General features: G+C 36.0%; 2 protein-coding genes across 5 annotated transcripts in view; one reads left to right on the top strand and one right to left on the bottom strand.

The window, feature by feature from the left end:
- Positions 1–752: 752 nt before the first annotated feature.
- Positions 753–9,207, top strand: Lipt2 (Lipoyl(octanoyl) transferase 2). Of its 4 annotated transcripts, none has more exons than XM_071680217.1 (5): positions 753–967; positions 3,311–3,493; positions 3,619–3,796; positions 4,410–4,525; positions 8,282–9,207. In XM_071680217.1, the coding sequence occupies exons 2-5, from the start codon at positions 3,340–3,342 to the stop codon at positions 8,494–8,496; spliced, it is 663 nt and encodes a 220-aa protein (XP_071536318.1). In that variant the 5' UTR covers positions 753–967; positions 3,311–3,339; the 3' UTR covers positions 8,497–9,207. The 4 variants fall into 4 exon arrangements, with proteins under 4 accessions (XP_071536318.1, XP_071536315.1, XP_071536316.1 ...); XM_071680214.1 differs by having other exon boundaries at positions 2,765–3,493; XM_071680215.1 differs by having other exon boundaries at positions 753–1,009; positions 2,765–3,493.
- A 2,018-nt stretch (positions 9,208–11,225) lies between these two features.
- The window catches only part of cm (AP-3 complex subunit carmine), a 34,547-nt gene continuing 27,299 nt past the window's right edge, over positions 11,226–18,473 (bottom strand). The window contains exon 10 of the mRNA XM_071680208.1: positions 11,226–16,377. Coding sequence (XP_071536309.1) covers positions 16,243–16,377 — 135 coding nt within the window. The 3' untranslated portion in view covers positions 11,226–16,242. The remainder of the gene's footprint in view (positions 16,378–18,473) is intronic.

Raw genomic sequence — 18,473 nt, 5'->3', positions numbered from 1 at the left:
CTTTTAAGGATTTTTTAGTGATGAAGCAATGATAAAGCGTTATGAAGAGATATACGAAAAGGAGTACAAGAAGGATGTCTCCCACTTTTCCTAAAAATGTCTGAAGAATCATGCTAGTAAATCTTATCTTACCTTTAATTGCTTTCATATTATCTGTCTGAAGGGCTGGGGAATATATGAAATAATCCTCGGAAAGGTGTTGAGAAAATCTACTCTGGTTTAATATCTTTGATAATCGTGTCCAAAATGTCGATATCACGATAGTTTTTCCAGTGCAATGGATAATGTTGCTTGATCATTATTCTGCGTACGTGTATATTTTTTTGATAGTCATTAATTTAATTATTGTACCTATGATAATAAGATTTTTTCATAATCCAACTCGTGTCTCCATCACTGTATCTTTTTTTAATTCAATGTTACAGAGTACATTCCTCTCAATGCCTCAGTAAGAGTTCTTATATAGTAATTATGAATAAATAATGAAATTAAAGAATCAGTAAAAGGAAAAGGGATAACTGGTATCAAATTACTATAAGATTTATGGAAATATTTCCCACTAGGAGATTATAGGTACTACGGACTCCCTATCTTTAAGTATATGTATGTATGAGTGTTGTAAAACTTAATGGCTACTTTCTGCTGAGCCGAGTATCAATACATAAAAGCTAAACAAATACGTTGCATGATATATGTTTTTCTTCAGAAAGAAATGGAAAATATTGTTATGAAACCCCTTAGAAAATCTGACAGTGCTTTCAATCGTGACGTCATCCATCAAAACATTGCATGTTGTTTGCTTGCAAGCTGATGGTATAGAGATAACCATTATCATGAGGGTAATGTAAATCCCAGGATAAGCTTTGTCTCTCATGGTGATGAGTGACAAATACCAGACGGGTATTTTTTGGGTTGATCCATAACAGAGAATGGAGGATTACGATCGTGGACTGTCTACACGTCACGGGTAAGATTAGGATATCACCTGGAGAATATCCTCACAGTAAATGTAATTAATGTATAACGTTTCATATGATGTTAGAATACATGTTTCAGTAGATTAGATGCACCAGTTAGATTTTGAATAGTGAAAACCAGTTGTTACAAATTATGCATTAAAGGTAGATTTGAATTGATTTGGTCGTTGCTAACCTTCCACTCGTGATACTGAGAGCGTAAGAAGAAACCTTCTTGTAGGTCCTCCACATCCAGGAACACATGTGCAACTCAGTCCCAATATGTTTATCGTATCATGACGAAGTCGGTCATACTTTTTGCCGTCTCTGCAATCTCGGCGCATTCCAGGAGTCTTCCTTAAGAACCACCTAAAGTGACACTAAATATCCCAATGAAACTATATATGCTTCTTCAGACCTCTGAAGACATCTGAAGCAAAGTCATGTACAAATGAGGCATCAGTTGTAGGTTGGGTTTGTGCTCTAAATGCTGCCTGTTAAGTTAGTGAGTTATTTAGTTTTCCCGTTAAAATTTCAGGTATGAAGTTACCATTATGGGTATTGTTATTTGAATGTTTTGATGTGTGCTTTGTAATTGCTTTTTTGAAGACTTATGATATGTGATGTCAGACTTAATGCCTATAATAGTTCTAGCAGATGCTCAAACCCTTCATTGTTTATTGAGACATGAAAGCCATTTTTGAAATGTCCACAATAACACCTGTATTTTATCTTAACCCTTTAGAGTTTGATTTCAATTGCATTATGAGGAGTATGAATTTTTGTGCTAAAAATTGAAATGGTAAGGAGCCTCTTTTTTAATACTTTTTTTATCAAGGCAAAACTAAAGTATAATTAAAAGAAAATTGATAACAAGAAAATTACTGAAGGAAAATTTAGATAAAGCATTCTTCGGTATCATAACAGTTAATTCTGTCATTGTGATGAATTAACTGTAAATAACATGAACAAAAATTAAAGCACTAGATTTAAAGAGATGTTAAGCATCCACTAGTGACATCTTATCAACAGTTTTCAAAAACATTTAAAATTATTTCTATGTATCTTTGGTGTATGCATTATGATGCATAACACACACAGCATATCTTGACATTTTAACATCCATAGAATGCCAATATAATGGTGAAAAGAGTTAAAACAGGAGAGATACATAAATCACTACATGAGTGGAGATTTTCATATTATTGATTCCCTGTTAATGTATGAGATTTAAGTCAGCCACCATGTTGGGGCAGTACCTTACAGAACTTTGGCACCATATCCTTACAGGGCAACCTTCATGGGATGTACAAGTTTTTTTGCAGCTGTGGATTTTAGCCATTAAGGGTTACGGAAAGTAGCTGGTATGCCACCTTGTCTTTGTACTGTAAATTTAATGATGGGTCATTTTGCTATTTTGTGGATAATAATTGTTTGAAAAAAAAATTGATGCCGTTAGTAGGGCAGGTAATATATGCATAAATTTTACTTGACAAAGCCAGAAATATAAGTTTGTATAGATGTCCATTGCCCCATAGATGAGGTTTTACACATCTGTATTGACACAGAAAGAATAGATTTGATTCATATATTTAGTTACATTGCATTACAGTCCGCTTATTTTGATTAGGGAGCCTTGGTTTGTGGTAAGGACTTTCTCTATAAGAGTGTGTATTATCAGTGATTGAAAGGAAAAGGTATATGAATCATGAGTACACCGTTTCCCATTTCTCCTTTTTTTATTGTGTTCAGTTAATCCCTTTTTTTGGAGTATGTTTTAACTAGAGATCCTCTGTGTATATTTCTAGTCACAATGCCTCATCACAGTAAGATACAGCTGGAAGACCCTCTTGTTTGCTTCTGCAGCCACAGTACCTCATCATAGAGGAAGCTAGAGATCTGTCTGTCATATTTATGCAGACATGATGCCTCGTCACAGTAAGATACAACTAGAGGTTCTTCGCTTATACAAGCAGTGTCTTCGCACAGCTGAGAAGAAGCCAGGCTTTTATAATAATGTCCAACATGAGTTTCGTAGGAATGCATCTATTCCAAGGACTGAAGTGCTTCGTATAGAACATCTTCTTAGGCAGGGCTGGCGGAAACTTAAGATGATGCAAGACCCATATGTAACCGGCATGGGACATTTTCAGAAGTGAAGTTACTGTAGATTTTGAAAGCTTTTGAATAACCTCATAAGGAAGGACATACACCTCGTTCACCTGATATGACATTTTCCTGTGTTTTGAAACTTAGGTATTTATGATCAGAGTCAGATTTAGAAAATAGAAGCACAGTATTGAAAAATAAGTGAAGATGCAACAGTAACTAATTAATTTATTTTTTGAAAGCAGGTTACTTTGATACAAAGTTTTGCATTGGAATGGCAAACAAAATTGTTCATGTCCAAAAGTTGGGGCAGATGCGTTATAAGCCAACTTGGGATTATCAGAGAATGATAGCAGAAAAGGTGCAGAAGAATGTAAGATCCGGAAAGGATCCAGGCCACACCCTTCTCCTTGTGGAACATGAGCCAGGTAAGGATCTAAGTGTTGTATTGTATTTAGCTGTAATATTTTCATTAACCCTTGCATACTTTTGGTAGTGTTTTCCTGCATATGATATCATACTAACATTATTAATTGGAAGTTTATCTTAACAGTGTATACAACTGGCATCCGTAAATCTGATTATTCTCCTGAAGTAGAAGCTCAGCTGAAGATAAAAGGAGCAGACTTTCATCGAACAAACCGTGGGGGTCTCATAACCTTCCATGGGCCGGGACAGCTGGTGGCTTACCCAATCATACATTTGTCATCTTTCAGTCCGGGCATTAAGTGGTATGACCCAGCTGTGTTCCTTTATCACTAGATTGCTAAGTGTATATAGATCATATATATTTAAGTTACAGATTCAGAATTATCTTTTCTTTTCTAGCATTGATAACAGAGTAATGATCTTTGACTTGACAGTTGTTGATTGATGTGAAAGCTTTTTTATTGCGGTTTCCCTTTTGTCTCTTATTATGTTTCCCTGCATCCCTGGCTCTATTTTACCCTCAGGTATTCAGACCTTTTCACTGATTTTCATTTCTCATTGCCAACAGTTGGTGACTGCTTTGCTTTTGTTACTGTCAAACTGTACATATCTTATTTTGAGTACAAAAAGAGCAAAGTATGATATAGAGATCAGCTTTTGAAAAATATATCCTTTGAGAGTCAAAGAATGAATTTATGGTAAGGTTATTGAGTTAAGAATATTGGAGTAACATATGACAAGTACTTTTGGGATATTCTTTATCTACTGTTTTACTGTCTTTATGAAAAACAGCAGATGCAAAATATACGAGTACATATAATACTGTGTACCCGTATTCTGAAAGTGCTAAGAGCATTATTTTTGTGCATATTATTGTCATGTAATTTACGTTGCTGACTTTTACTTTATTCCCAGGTATATATGTGCACTACAGCGAACTGTCATACGCACATTAAGGATTTTAGGTATTACGGCACACACATCACCTCACACAGGGGTTTGGGTTGGTGACAATAAGATATGTGCAATAGGTAAGTGAATTTATCATCTCATTTCAATTTTGAAAGAATTCAAGAAATGTGTGAACTACAGTCTTACAATTACAGTCTTACTCTGAAACAATACTAGCGGCATTTTGTTTCATACTTTTTGGACCAAAAAATAACAAAGTAGCTGTTAGTATTTTTTCTACTTACAGTAGTACAACGGCCTTCTTATCGTTGTCCAATGCATTCAATATTTCTTTAAATTATTCAGTCTATTTCCTTTTCATATGTTTTTCTGGTACTACCTTCTCATCCACTCTTTTCACTCACACACACATTAATCCTGTTCTCCAAACACTATTCACCTTCCAAAACAGTTTTGTATTCTCTCTATCCCTGTTTCTCATTTACCCTCCTTTTCAATTCACATAACTTAATCTTGACTTCCTGCCACTTTCTCTTGTATTCCTCCTAATCACTTTCACTCCTCTTCAGATATCATCCATACCTTTGCCCTTCCTGGTTTGCTAGTGATTTAACATCCTCACAGGCTCTTGGTTAAGTTGGGTTTACATCAAGGATGTATGATATCACCATGATTGATAATCTGTTTAGGAATGAGTTGGTGAGGAAGGTTAATGCAAGAGTCATAGTTACTTGATGGGAATCAATTCCTGTTTGTAGATGGCAGATTCAAGAGAGAAACCATTCTACCTGTTTGTAAAGATAATTTATTTGGGTGTATACACCATATGTATGTTTAAGATTGTTGAACATGACATGTTCATGGGTCCCCTGGGATCAAGTGCATAGGTTCATTCAAATTGTTCTTACAGCAGTTGGTCCACAATCAACCTAGCTGATCATCCTTCCTTAGGAGTTGGTCAATAAATTAAGGGGAGGGGGGATGATGCTATTTTCATGTGTGGCGGCGTGGCAATGGGAATGGATGAAGGCAGCAAGTATGAATATGTACATGTGTATATATGTATATGTCTATATGTGTGTGTATATATGTGACTGTATTATTGACTGGTTGGTAAGGTTATTTAATGTATGTATAACTCATGGTGAGGTGCCTGAGGATTGGCAGAATGCGTGCATAGTGCCATTGTACAAAGGCAAAGGGGATAAGAGTGAGTGCTCAAATTACAGAGGTATATGTTTGTTGAGTATTCCTGGTAAATTATATGGGAGGGTATTGATTGAGTGGGTGAAGGCATGTACAGAGCATCAGATTGGGGAAGAGCAGTGTGGTTTCAGAAGTGGTAGAGGATGTGTGGATCAGGTGTTTGCTTTGAAGAATGTATGTGAGAAATACTTAGAAAAGCAAATGGATTTGTATGTAGCATTTATGGATCTGGAGAAGGCATATGATAGAGTTGATAGAGATGCTCTGTGGAAGGTATTAAGAATATATGGTGTGGGAGGCAAGTTGTTAGAAGCAGTGAAAAGTTTTTATCGAGGATGTAAGGCATGTGTACGTGTAGGAAGAGAGGAAAGTGATTGGTTCTCAGTGAATGTGGGTTTGCGGCAGGGGTGTGTGATGTCTCCATGGTTGTTTAATTTGTTTATGGATGGGGTTGTTAGGGAGGTGAATGCAAGAGTTTTGGAAAGAGGGGCAAGTATGAAGTCTGTTGGGGATGAGAGAGCTTGGGAAGTGAGTCAGTTGTTCGCTGATGATACAGCGCTGGTGGCTGATTCATGTGAGAAACTGCAGAAGCTGGTGACTGAGTTTGGTAAAGTGTGTGATAGAAGAAAGTTAAGAATAAATGTGAATAAGAGCAAGGTTATTCGGTACAGTAGGGTTGAGGGTCAAGTCAATTGGGAGGTAAGTTTGAATGGAGAAAAACTGGAGGAAGTAAAGTGTTTTAGATATCTGGGAGTGGATCTGGCAGTGGATGGAACCATGGAAGCGGAAGTGGATCATAGGGTGGGGGAGGGGGCGAAAATTCTGGGAGCCTTGAAGAATGTGTGGAAGTCGAGAACATTATCTCGGAAAGCAAAAATGGGTATGTTTGAAGGAATAGTGGTTCCAACAATGTTGTATGGTTGCGAGGCGTGGGCTATGGATAGAGTTGTGCGCAGGAGGATGGATGTGCTGGAAATGAGATGTTTGAGGACAATGTGTGGTGTGAGGTGGTTTGATCGAGTAAGTAACGTAAGGGTAAGAGAGATGTGTGGAAATAAAAAGAGCGTGGTTGAGAGAGCAGAAGAGGGTGTTTTGAAATGGTTTGGGCACATGGAGAGAATGAGTGAGGAAAGATTGACCAAGAGGATATATGTGTCGGAGGTGGAGGGAACGAGGAGAAGAGGGAGACCAAATTGGAGGTGGAAAGATGGAGTGAAAAAGATTTTGTGTGATCGGGGCCTGAACATGCAGGAGGGTGAAAGGAGGGCAAGGAATAGAGTGAATTGGAGCGATGTGGTATACAGGGGTTGACGTGCTGTCAGTGGATTGAATCAAGGCATGTGAAGCGTCTGGGGTAAACCATGGAAAGCTGTGTAGGTATGTATATTTGCGTGTGTGGACGTGTGTATGTACGTGTGTATGGGGGTTGGGCCATTTCTTTCGTCTGTTTCCTTGCGCTACCTCGCAAACGCGGGAGACAGCGACAAAGTATAAAAAAAAAAAAAAAAAAAAATATATATATATATACATATGTAGATGTTGCTATGTATATGTGAATGTATGGGCGTTTATGTACATATATGTGTATGTGAGTGGATGGGCCATTCTTTGTCTCCTGGCACTATAATATACAGAATTAACAAAATGGCCTTGATTTAGGCATTCTGTTGCTTTGCCATCTCACTGTAAAAGAAAATTCTCTGTGATGTTTTAGTCTGAAAGTAAGCTTTATTAGCAATAATTGGAGTGTTACTTGGGCCTCTGGTCCCTAACCCTGACTTTAAGTAGGAGACCACAAGATTTCTTTATCTTGCGAACTTTCACAGCATTTGTATGTTCATGATACTTTACGTAGTTATTTCTCAGTACATAAAGAATTGAATGGTATAATAACCATAACTAGTTTGGATTTTACTTGAATTACAACACAAAATAAGTTTGATCTGGGACTTAAATAGACTCATAACTTTAAGAAAATTCCATTTTTGAAGGTGGTGTTGCCTTCATAGCATGGAAGATACCTCTATAGTATGGCAGATACAGGTATCGAATAGCCCATTATCATAATCATTTATCCATGTGTTAGTATGTTGTCAGGAGTTACACCTGTATATTAACATTGGTCATAACTTAAAAATTCTAGATCAGATACTCATGATTCTTTAAAGTTATTTATCATCATCTAAAGAATTAAATAATAAAGGCCCATAACTACATATGGAAATTTTCTTAAGTTAGGCTGTTTTGATAAGGTTTATTCTGGAACTTCCTAGCTCATAGTTTGAAGAATGTTCCACCATTGTAACTTTCCTTCAAACTACTCGCCATTTCCCGCATTAGCGAGGTAGTGTTAAGAACAGAGGACTGGGCCTTGAGGGAATACCCTCACCTGGCCCAATTCTCTGTTCCTTCTTTTGGAAAAAAAAAAAAAAAAAAAAAAAAAAAAAAAATACATGTTTTTAATACTTTGCCAACAATATTTTCACCCATTCTTATTTCACTTTCAATAATGTTTACTGCTATGTTGGCAATGGAAGAGTTCATTGGAACCTCTTTATAGCTAAGCTTTTCACTGCACAATCAGTAGACTGAAATTTGCAATAATTCTCTGTTATACATAGGATTTTGTGTATGCTATATGTTCAAGCAAATCTTTTTTTCTTCTTTAGGTATCCAAGGACGTCATGTAACTACACATGGGTTAGCCTTAAACTGCAACATAGATTTATCTTGGTATGATAACATATTACCATGTGGAATTCCTGATAAAGGTGTAACAAGTGCCACACAAGAATTAAACAGGAATGTAACAATAAGAGAAGTTGAGCCATATTTTCTGAAGTCCTTTGCTGAAGTATTTCAGTGTAGCATTGTTATGACTTGACTTTGAGTGTCAAAGGTTGATTTTAGAGTAATGATTGAGTATATGTTTGCAGTTAGAATTTAAAAACAGAAGCCCAGTAACAGAATTTGATTTATGTCTGTTATTTCATACTTTTTATAGGTACTGGAACAATTTTAAAGAATCTTTTAAACAAAAACTAGCTCTCTATATTCTTTGGTAAATGTCTAGTACATGCAGTAGAAATATGAAAATGTAAACTAATGAAAATTATTAGTAAAAATGTCCTCTGATGGAGTCATGTTTTAAGATTATATTGAGTACTTTGGGTATTACATATATTTTGAAAGTAGGATTTCTCAGTTTCTTTTGCAGAAGCCTCAAAAAACCACAGAGAAGCATTTTTTAAAATTTTTACATGGTATTGAAAGGTGACATCTATTCAGTATACATGGTATTAAAGGGTAACATATAGCAAAGGATAGTATGCACTTAAAAGTGATAGTTTGAGTGATGTTCATATGCTACAAATTAAAATTCATTCCACTTCAGGTAGTGAAAATGGAAAAAGAAGTTAATGGAAAAATATTTATTGTTATGGATTGGTAATTTACTAGAATTCGGATTTGGTCAATGAGGTTTAAAATATCTGCATTGCTCTTATGTGGAGATCAAACACAGCAGTGTAGGATGTATATATTGGTAGTTTGTGTAAAATCTGTAAAATACTTAAATAAAAATTCAAGTAATATATCTACCTTTTTTACAATCATCTTGTCTTTCATATAAATCTTCATATATGAATTGGCGACAGGAATGGATGAAGGCAGCAAGTATGAATATGTACATGTGTATATATGTATATGTCTGTGTATGTATATGATGAGATGTTTATGTATATATCATGTGTATGTGGGTGGGTTGGGCCATTCTTTCGTCTGTTTTCTTGCGCTACCTCGCTACACGGGAGACAGCGACTAAGAATAATAAAAAGAAATGAATAAACAGTTATTATGCCCTTTACCACTGACAGGAGTGGTATTCTTAATATTTTGTCATAAAGAAAAGGAGTTCAGACTTTTCAGTCCAGCAAAATATGGGTCAGCAAGTCTAGAGAATCTAAGTTTCAGTGTTTGTCAAATGTGATTTGTTAAGTCATTAGATATTTTGCTGTGTTAGTTAGATGTAAGTTGGGAATTCAACCAATTTTCTGTTGTTTTAGAGAAATATGCATGAAGAAGATCGCAGACTATTTCTGATGTTAGTGACATTAGAGTCCTTTGTTGTGCTGGTGAAAGAATGGTTGAAAAGTCAGCCTTTTTGCTGTGTCAGAAGAATGAAGGTTACTGTCTCAATATTTTCTGTTTTGTTAGAGAAATTAGTGTTGGTAATTTTGTAAGTTTTGTTGTTAATGAAATGTGAGATGAATAAGTCCATCATCATTTTATGTTTAAAAAATACGGGTTCACATCAGTAGAAGCTTTTGTTAGTGAGGCAAAAGTTGGAAAGTCCTAGACATTGTATGTTTGCAAAGTAAGGTAATGAAAGTCCATAAATTATTTGTTACATTAGGGAAGTCTGTTCAGTTTTTTATGTTAATTAAATGAGTTAATAAATCAACAGACGTTTTGTTAAATTAGAGAGATGTGGATTATAACGGTTATAGAAAATAATGTACAGGTAAAACACAGCTGGTAATTCACATACTAAAAATTACTGTGAGGATAGCGGGTGGCTGGCATCTGGGGGTTCTATACTAGATTTCTTTTCTCTATGCAATAATTCCAGCTCTTTACCTAACATCTGCTACCAAAATTCTCCACCATCACAGGACTACATAGAAAGAAAGTTAGGGCCAGGTGTTAAAAAATTTCCTCCACATGCATGTGAGTGATGGGGACAACACCTGTGCTAGTTTCCCTCCTTAGATAATCCTGCTAAAATCACTGTCACTTACTTCTTCACACCAACTGATACATATGAAGTGTGCCTTCTCAAAGCTTGTATCATCCAAGCCTAAATATTTTCCACTGGGACTCCATGATCTCATAACCTGCAGGTAAATGGCCAAGCAACTATACGGGTGGCTGAAGTAGTATTGAGGAGAATGGAATTTTTCCAATGTTTCCCTGGGGATGAAAGAGACCTCCACAGACTGCTAATGGTTCGATAAATCAGCTGGATATATAAATGGATGGGAAAAGTTAAATTGTCATGCAACACTGAAAGCCCTCTTACAAGGACTGTCAGATGACAATGTGAGCAGTTTAAGGGTTAACATGAATATAATCAATATACTGTATGGATCATCCACTCTAGATAATAATCATACTTATACATTGCACTCATATATTGTGTTGTTATCACAAATCTAAAAAAAAAAAAAAAAAAAATACATCAAATTTCAAATAATTTCACAGAAAAGATTACTGATATCTACACACAATGAAACATGTGATAAGGCTGGCGACAATGATACAAGAAGGGCTGATGGTAGGGCTATCTGCCAATCAAACATTCATGTGCAAGCATCAACCAATCAGTGCTGAGTTTTCCGATTGAGAAGCCACTAAGCATTGATGCACCCACTCAATAAAATGTCCAAAACCACAGTCATTTTTTTCTCTCCCCTGTAAACCAGACAAGAGCAGGTCCTCAAAATGTCTGAGTTATGGAGGATCCAGCATTCAGAACGTCCAGGTCTGGTAGGATATGCTGTGCTATACACATCAAACTAAAATCAGCATAAGAATAATTTGCAAAAACATGTGTTTGTAAGCTGCAATCTTTATTCAAAAATGTATAAGATTTTGTGACTAAGAAAATACAGAGGGCCCTTGCAGAATGATGGGGTCATGTTCCTGGTGAGCTGTCATTCTAGTGGAAATGACACCCATGTTTTAAAGAGGTTACATTCCAAACCAAATATTTCTCCAATATAACTTTCTTGTATGGGCTCTATCCAAAACATTACAATACCATACTCTGTCATGATATAAATCAGACTTTCTGATTCAGCAACTTTTGCCATTTCAAGGATGAATAAGACAATCCTTAATAATTATTTCAGAGAGTGTTGCTGATGGAATGAGGGAGGTAATGGTGGTGTGGGATGGGGGTGGAATGAATAGTTTGTTAACCCTTCCAAAGTAAGTCTATTCATTTCAGTGTTTGATATTTATACTGGTTGATGTACCTGGCCATTATAATGTCTATTTTATCAAGTTAGGTAGATTTCACTTACATGGCACATTAAGAATACGAAAACTTAGTGTTCCTTATACGGTGATTGTCAGTGGCTGGAATATGAAAAACTATACAATACATTGATATGATACATTGTTAATTGAAAATAATATTGAAATATATGAATTTTCTTCAAATCTGTTGCTGCTGTGAAAACTTAGTTCTATTTTAAGAATTTGTTCACTAATTCTCAGATATTGCTATAATGATTACTCTTGTGAACTGTCATTCTGCAGGGGTTGCCTGTATCACTCACATATTACAACTAATTTTAAAAAGCTATTCCTAAACAAATTCAAATGAGAAAAAATTAGTGGAATCAATGACAATTAAAAAGAAAGAGAAAAAATACTAAATGAAAACAAGTACCAGAAAATCAACATAGCAGGAAGTCTGCATGTTTTACACAATGGCCTTCATGTATACCGGAATTTATTCATGTGAAGTGAAAAAAAATAATTTTTCAAGACTCATGCAATGAAAATTATAGTTATTAGTTTAAATTCTTACACTATGAATTAAATTCTACAAAGAATTATCAATAATCAATTTTAGATCTTGGACAAGTTCATCCCTTCTTACCTATGAGAAGTATACTGTACATAACATGACAATTCTGAGGGTAGTGTGAATTCAGTTTTATTTTAAGTACAAGAAGACATTATACATTCATTGTGAAGAAAATTTTTGATTGCATTTGTTGCATCTACCATCAGAATTGTTTTTAAATAAGCAAAAGTACAGATCACAAATGAAGGTTAATGGAATGCTGAATTAATGTAAAATTCAAACAGAAATTTTTTTTTACTATTCTGGTACTGTTTACCACATTCAATTATAAATGAAGCATGAAAATTATTTCTAACAACATTATGAATATGAAGAATTATTTAGTAAGAACATTAGTAACTTTAGAGCTTAATCTTTTGACAATCCACAACTCATGTAGCTTGTCACATAAGCTTTTTGTTTGCAAACTCAAAATAAAATACTGAATTCCAAAACTACATGAAAGCAAACTTAAACATAAAATATTATTTCTAGCTAAGAACCATGGGTCTGCAACAGAAGAAAGACACAGAATTCAAGTTCTTATGCTGAATTTTCACTGAAGTGGCTGTGAAATTCTATGAATGGGGAATTTTAAGAATAAAGATTTTTTAGCATGAAAAGCAAATGAACAAATGATACATAGAATATGGAGGTGGTATGCAACTATTGAGAGAATAACTGAAAGAGGTAAGAAAAGCTGATGCACTGCACCAAACATTTGGTGAGATGATAGAACAAAGAAGGGAAATGTTGAAATGAAGTGTCCTCAGAGGAATTTACAGTACTGATTAAAGATCTGGGAGACATGGTAAGGTCACTCTACTGCATCATATGAAAATACACACAAGAAGCAAAATAACAGAAGACACTTTGAAGGGAAATGAGTGGCTCTCATCAATCTAATTATTCCTTTCACTTCCAGATGGAATGATAATACATGTCTAAATAAAAAAGATCTGAGGAAAAGCTACAAATATGAAGATCCAATTTTTCATATACCACATTTATATATATGGTAAGACCCAACAATCTCTGTATCCATATACTACAGGCCTTCTTTAGCACAGCATTTAAGTTCAAGCAAAATATCTTCTACATATCCAAATTCTGACACGTATCTGCAGATCCATTATGATATATCCCTCTAATACTAACATTATGTTATGTCTGATCTTCTACCTTATCCTCAGCCTTTCTCTATGCAGTGAAATCACTTAATTCAGCTCCTTTAATTTAAAAAACTCTACCTTGAAACATTTTGGGAAGCCTAAAAAATTTACAATAATCACTTCAAACCATATCCAAAATGAAAGAGAACAATCCAGATGGGTCACACAGTAGTCCAAGCACCTGAGTCCCTTCCCTCTTATCATTATCTGTAGTGGCCTGCCACTCTGTAAACTTGCTTATTAGCTCCTGGCAATACTTGTGCCAAGGTGACAGAGTGACATCAAAGGGAAGTGCAAAAAAATATAGGTGATTTCTAAAGCAAATGCAAATACTTTACCCATATATGTACTGTCAGACATCAGCGACATCTTTATAGACCTCCAACAATATACACTAGTGACTGTAGATTCTGAGATGAGTTTAGTGAAATCAGTCATAGATCCCTAAAACTATCAGAAAATGCAGTAACTTTAAAACTATGGCAAATTAGGAAATACAGAACTGCATATAATTAGCATTATACGCAGCACTTATTCAAAATTACATTATTAGCGTTGTAACTGTTACAAGAGATCTATAGAATATTATTTGCCATTACTATCCCTAAGATATGATTAATTACTGTACAGGGGAGCTTCAGCATTTACAGCCATGATATTCAGAGATTTTGTTAATTGTCATCATTGTTTTTACTTTCATTAGGATGATGATGATGACAATTTTTTTTCTAGATAAGCCTTTCTTAAATATCAACATCTTGAGGCTGAGTAAAATGAGAGGCTATAACTAATATGCATCTGATGCATTTGAAGATAAGAAACAGACAAATCTGATCACCTACTCCTTGTTTAATAAAAATGTCTTTTGATGTCCTATTATCTAAATTAATCCATAACCTGTTTGGAAAATCCACCTGAACTTCTAGCACTCTACTTCCTAACCTACTGATACAGACTCAAGATTCACTTACAGGCAAGAAAATGACTTAGCACCCTAAAATAATTAGGTATAAAACTTCTCATGCACTTTTTCATAGTATCTAGATTCCAGACTTTAGTCTGTTACTCTGAATGCAGGTATATACGGTGGTAGTCTCTGCAGGTAAACCTTGCATGTATCAACTTGGTTCAATGCTCAAGAACTAAAAATTCAGCCAACAGCTTGAGCTGCAGTGTAATTTTGTAAAATATGATACTGTACTCAAACTTTCCCAAAATGCATGTCAAAGTAATTGCAAAGTCTAAGACTTGTACTTCTAAATACAAGAGACAAACCAAAAAGGTTTATCTACCAATCAGCTGGATACGTCAGATCATAAAGAGATTTCACAAAATCCATTTGGTAGGTCTGGGGCAAAGTTTCATGCATACAATATGCATGGTGCATGTCAGTGGAATTATGTATGTGAAGGCAACTATACTACAGGTAATCAATGGATATTTGGGCTACAGTGTCCCTTGAAGATAGTGTTCTAACTTGTGTCCTTATCATTGATAATGATATCTTAGATCAAAGTGTCAACTCTGGTATTTCTTACTTTAGCTGAATCTTTTTCAAAGAATGCCCAACAAGATTGCTGAGGGCATGTGAGTGTCTATGAATGTGTGGAAGCATAGATATAAACTTTGCTTTTATTCTAAAATGTTTTTTTTTTTTTTTTTGCTTTGTCGCTGTCTCCCGCGTTTGCGAGGTAGCGCAAAAAGTAAACTGAAGAAAAATGCTTTCATAACATTATCAACACAATGAAAACCTCATGAATGATGACACATTGAATCTCTCATATACATAATAAAGTATTTAACGTACAAAAACTGGGACTGATCCATGAGATAAAGAACTGATTTGACAATTGGAAAAACAAAAAGCACTGTCCTCGTCACTGTCATAAGTAATATGCTTCTAGCTGAGGTGTTACCAACGTGGAAGAAACAGTTATCTCCAAAGCATTTCCAAATAATTGTAAATAATGAAAATTTCTTTTTACAGAATAAACCATTAATCAAAATTACGGTTCCCAAGAACTAGTTTCTTACATGTATCCAACCTTAATTAAACCATGTAATACTCAGCAAGGCACTGAATCACCTAATTACTGCGTGGCTTTTACCAACTTGGGTGAGCAAGTGTGATGATTGTTTCTTTCCCTACACTGCTAAGCTTCAGAACTCTATCCCTTCTCAAGTTTTCCCTAAAAGCTACAACCTGTCCATTTTGAAAATGAAGGGTATCTATCTCTTTAGAAACTCGTGATTATCCCTTTTTTCCTTTCTTGTCAGTTTCTTCACCCATTTTTTTTTTCATTTCAGTTCTGGTCTTGATGAGGATTTTTGACAGTGACTTAGGTCTTTAACATACAAAAAATATATATATATACTATTCTACAGATCATCAAACCTCCAGATCATTAAGTTAAATATGCAACAGTTCCTCTTGAATCCAGAATTTCATATTGCATATACAAGCACTCAAAATAGAAAAATTATCAAATAAATAAGAGTCTGGACCTCAAGAACATTTGACTCACTGTTAAACTGTATGTTATATTGCAACACACATATAATTATTCAGAAAAGACAACTATAATCACAATGGCACTAAAACCAATGCTATTAAATCCAATGGAAACAAAGATTAATGATCAAACTCAAGCTGTCAAGATTTGCAATCCACAGTCTGTTTTGCAAATTTATTACCAAAATGTACTTCAATCTATTCTGCAAAATCAAACTGGTAAGTATAAATACAAAAATGAATGGTTTGATATTTTGTTCCCTTCACCTAATTTAACATTCAAGGATATATTTCTTAATCTAGACATATTTATGTACGAACCTGAAAACGACCAGCTTTAGTAATGTACTTAACACCCTTAAATGGTTTGTATTTCTCTCCATAGATATCTAAGCGATTTACTTTCAGTCCTGACAAAGCCATCTGAGAGATGGTGAACTGGACCTGGAAGGCAAAAATAACAAAAGGGATTATTAATAAACATTCATCAACGTATTAAAATCTGAAAACTTTATTTTTTTTTTTTTTTTTTTTTTTTTTTTTATACTTTGTCGCTGTCTCCCGCGTTTGCGAGGTAGCGCAAGGAAACAGACGAAAGAAATGGCCCAACCCCCCCCCCATACACATGTACATACACACGTCCACACACGCAAATATACATACCTACACAGCTTTCCATGGTTTACCCCAGACGCTTCACATGCCTTGCTTCAATCCACTGACAGCACGTCAACCCCTGTATACCACATGACTCCAATTCACTCTATTTCTTGCCCTCCTTTCACCCTCCTGCATGTTCAGGCCCCGATCACACAAAATCTTTTTCACTCCATCTTTCCACCTCCAATTTGGTCTCCCTCTTCTCCTCGTTCCCTCCACCTCCGACACATATATCCTCTTGGTCAATCTCTCCTCACTCATTCTCTCCATGTGCCCAAACCATTTCAAAACACCCTCTTCTGCTCTCTCAACCACGCTCTTTTTTATTTCCACACATCTCTCTCACCCTTACGTTACTTACTCGATCAAACCACCTCACACCACACATTGTCCTCAAACATCTCATTTCCAGCACATCCATCCTCCTGCGCACATCTCTATCCATAGCCCACGCCTCGCAACCATACAACATTGTTGGAACCACTATTCCCTCAAACATACCCATTTTTGCTTTCCGAGATAATGTTCTCGACTTCCACACATTTTTCAAGGCTCCCAAAATTTTCGCCCCCTCCCCCACCCTATGATCCACTTCCGCTTCCATGGTTCCATCCGCTGACAGATCCACTCCCAGATATCTAAAACACTTCACTTCCTCCAGTTTTTCTCCATTCAAACTCACCTCCCAATTGACTTGACCCTCACCCCTACTGTACCTAATAACCTTGCTCTTATTCACATTTACTCTCAACTTTCTTCTTCCACACACTTTACCAAACTCAGTCACCAGCTTCTGCAGTTTCTCACATGAATCAGCCACCAGCGCTGTATCATCAGCGAACAACAACTGACTCACTTCCCAAGCTCTCTCATCCCCAACAGACTTCATACTTGCCCCTCTTTCCAGGACTCTTGCATTTACCTCCCTTACAACCCCATCCATAAACAAATTAAACAACCATGGAGACATCACACACCCCTGCCGCAAACCTACATTCACTGAGAACCAATCACTTTCCTCTCTTCCTACACGTACACATGCCTTACATCCTCGATAAAAACTTTTCACTGCTTCTAACAACTTGCCTCCCACACCATATATTCTTAATACCTTCCACAGAGCATCTCTATCAACTCTATCATATGCCTTCTCCAGATCCATGAATGCTACATACAAATCCATTTGCTTTTCTAAGTATTTCTCACATACATTCTTCAAAGCAAACACCTGATCCACACATCCTCTACCACTTCTGAAACCGCACTGCTCTTCCCCAATCTGATGCTCTGTACATGCCTTCACCCTCTCAATCAATACCCTCCCATATAATTTACCAGGAATACTCAACAAACTTATACCTCTGTAATTTGAGCACTCACTCTTATCCCCTTTGCCTTTGTACAATGGCACTATGCACGCATTCCGCCAATCCTCAGGCACCTCACCATGAGTCATACATACATTAAATAACCTTACCAACCAGTCAACAATACAGTCACCCCCTTTCTTAATAAATTCCACTGCAATACCATCCAAACCTGCTGCCTTGCCGGCTTTCATCTTCCGCAAAGCTTTTACTACCTCTTCTCTGTTTACCAAATCATTTTCCCTAACCCTCTCACTTTGCACACCACCTCGACCAAAACACCCTATATCTGCCACTCTGTCATCAGACACATTCAACAAACCTTCAAAATACTCATTCCATCTCCTTCTCACATCACCGCTACTTGTTATCACCTCCCCATTTACGCCCTTCACTGAAGTTCCCATTTGCTCCCTTGTCTTACGCACCCTATTTACCTCCTTCCAGAACATCTTTTTATTCTCCCTAAAATTTACTGATAGTCTCTCACCCCAACTCTCATTTGCCCTTTTT

The sequence above is a fragment of the Panulirus ornatus genome, chromosome 31 (genome assembly GCF_036320965.1).
Source record: "Panulirus ornatus isolate Po-2019 chromosome 31, ASM3632096v1, whole genome shotgun sequence".
Lineage (NCBI taxonomy): Eukaryota > Metazoa > Arthropoda > Malacostraca > Decapoda > Palinuridae > Panulirus > Panulirus ornatus.
Note: the sequence above shows the minus strand (reverse complement) of the source record. Positions and strands in the feature narration are given on the sequence as shown.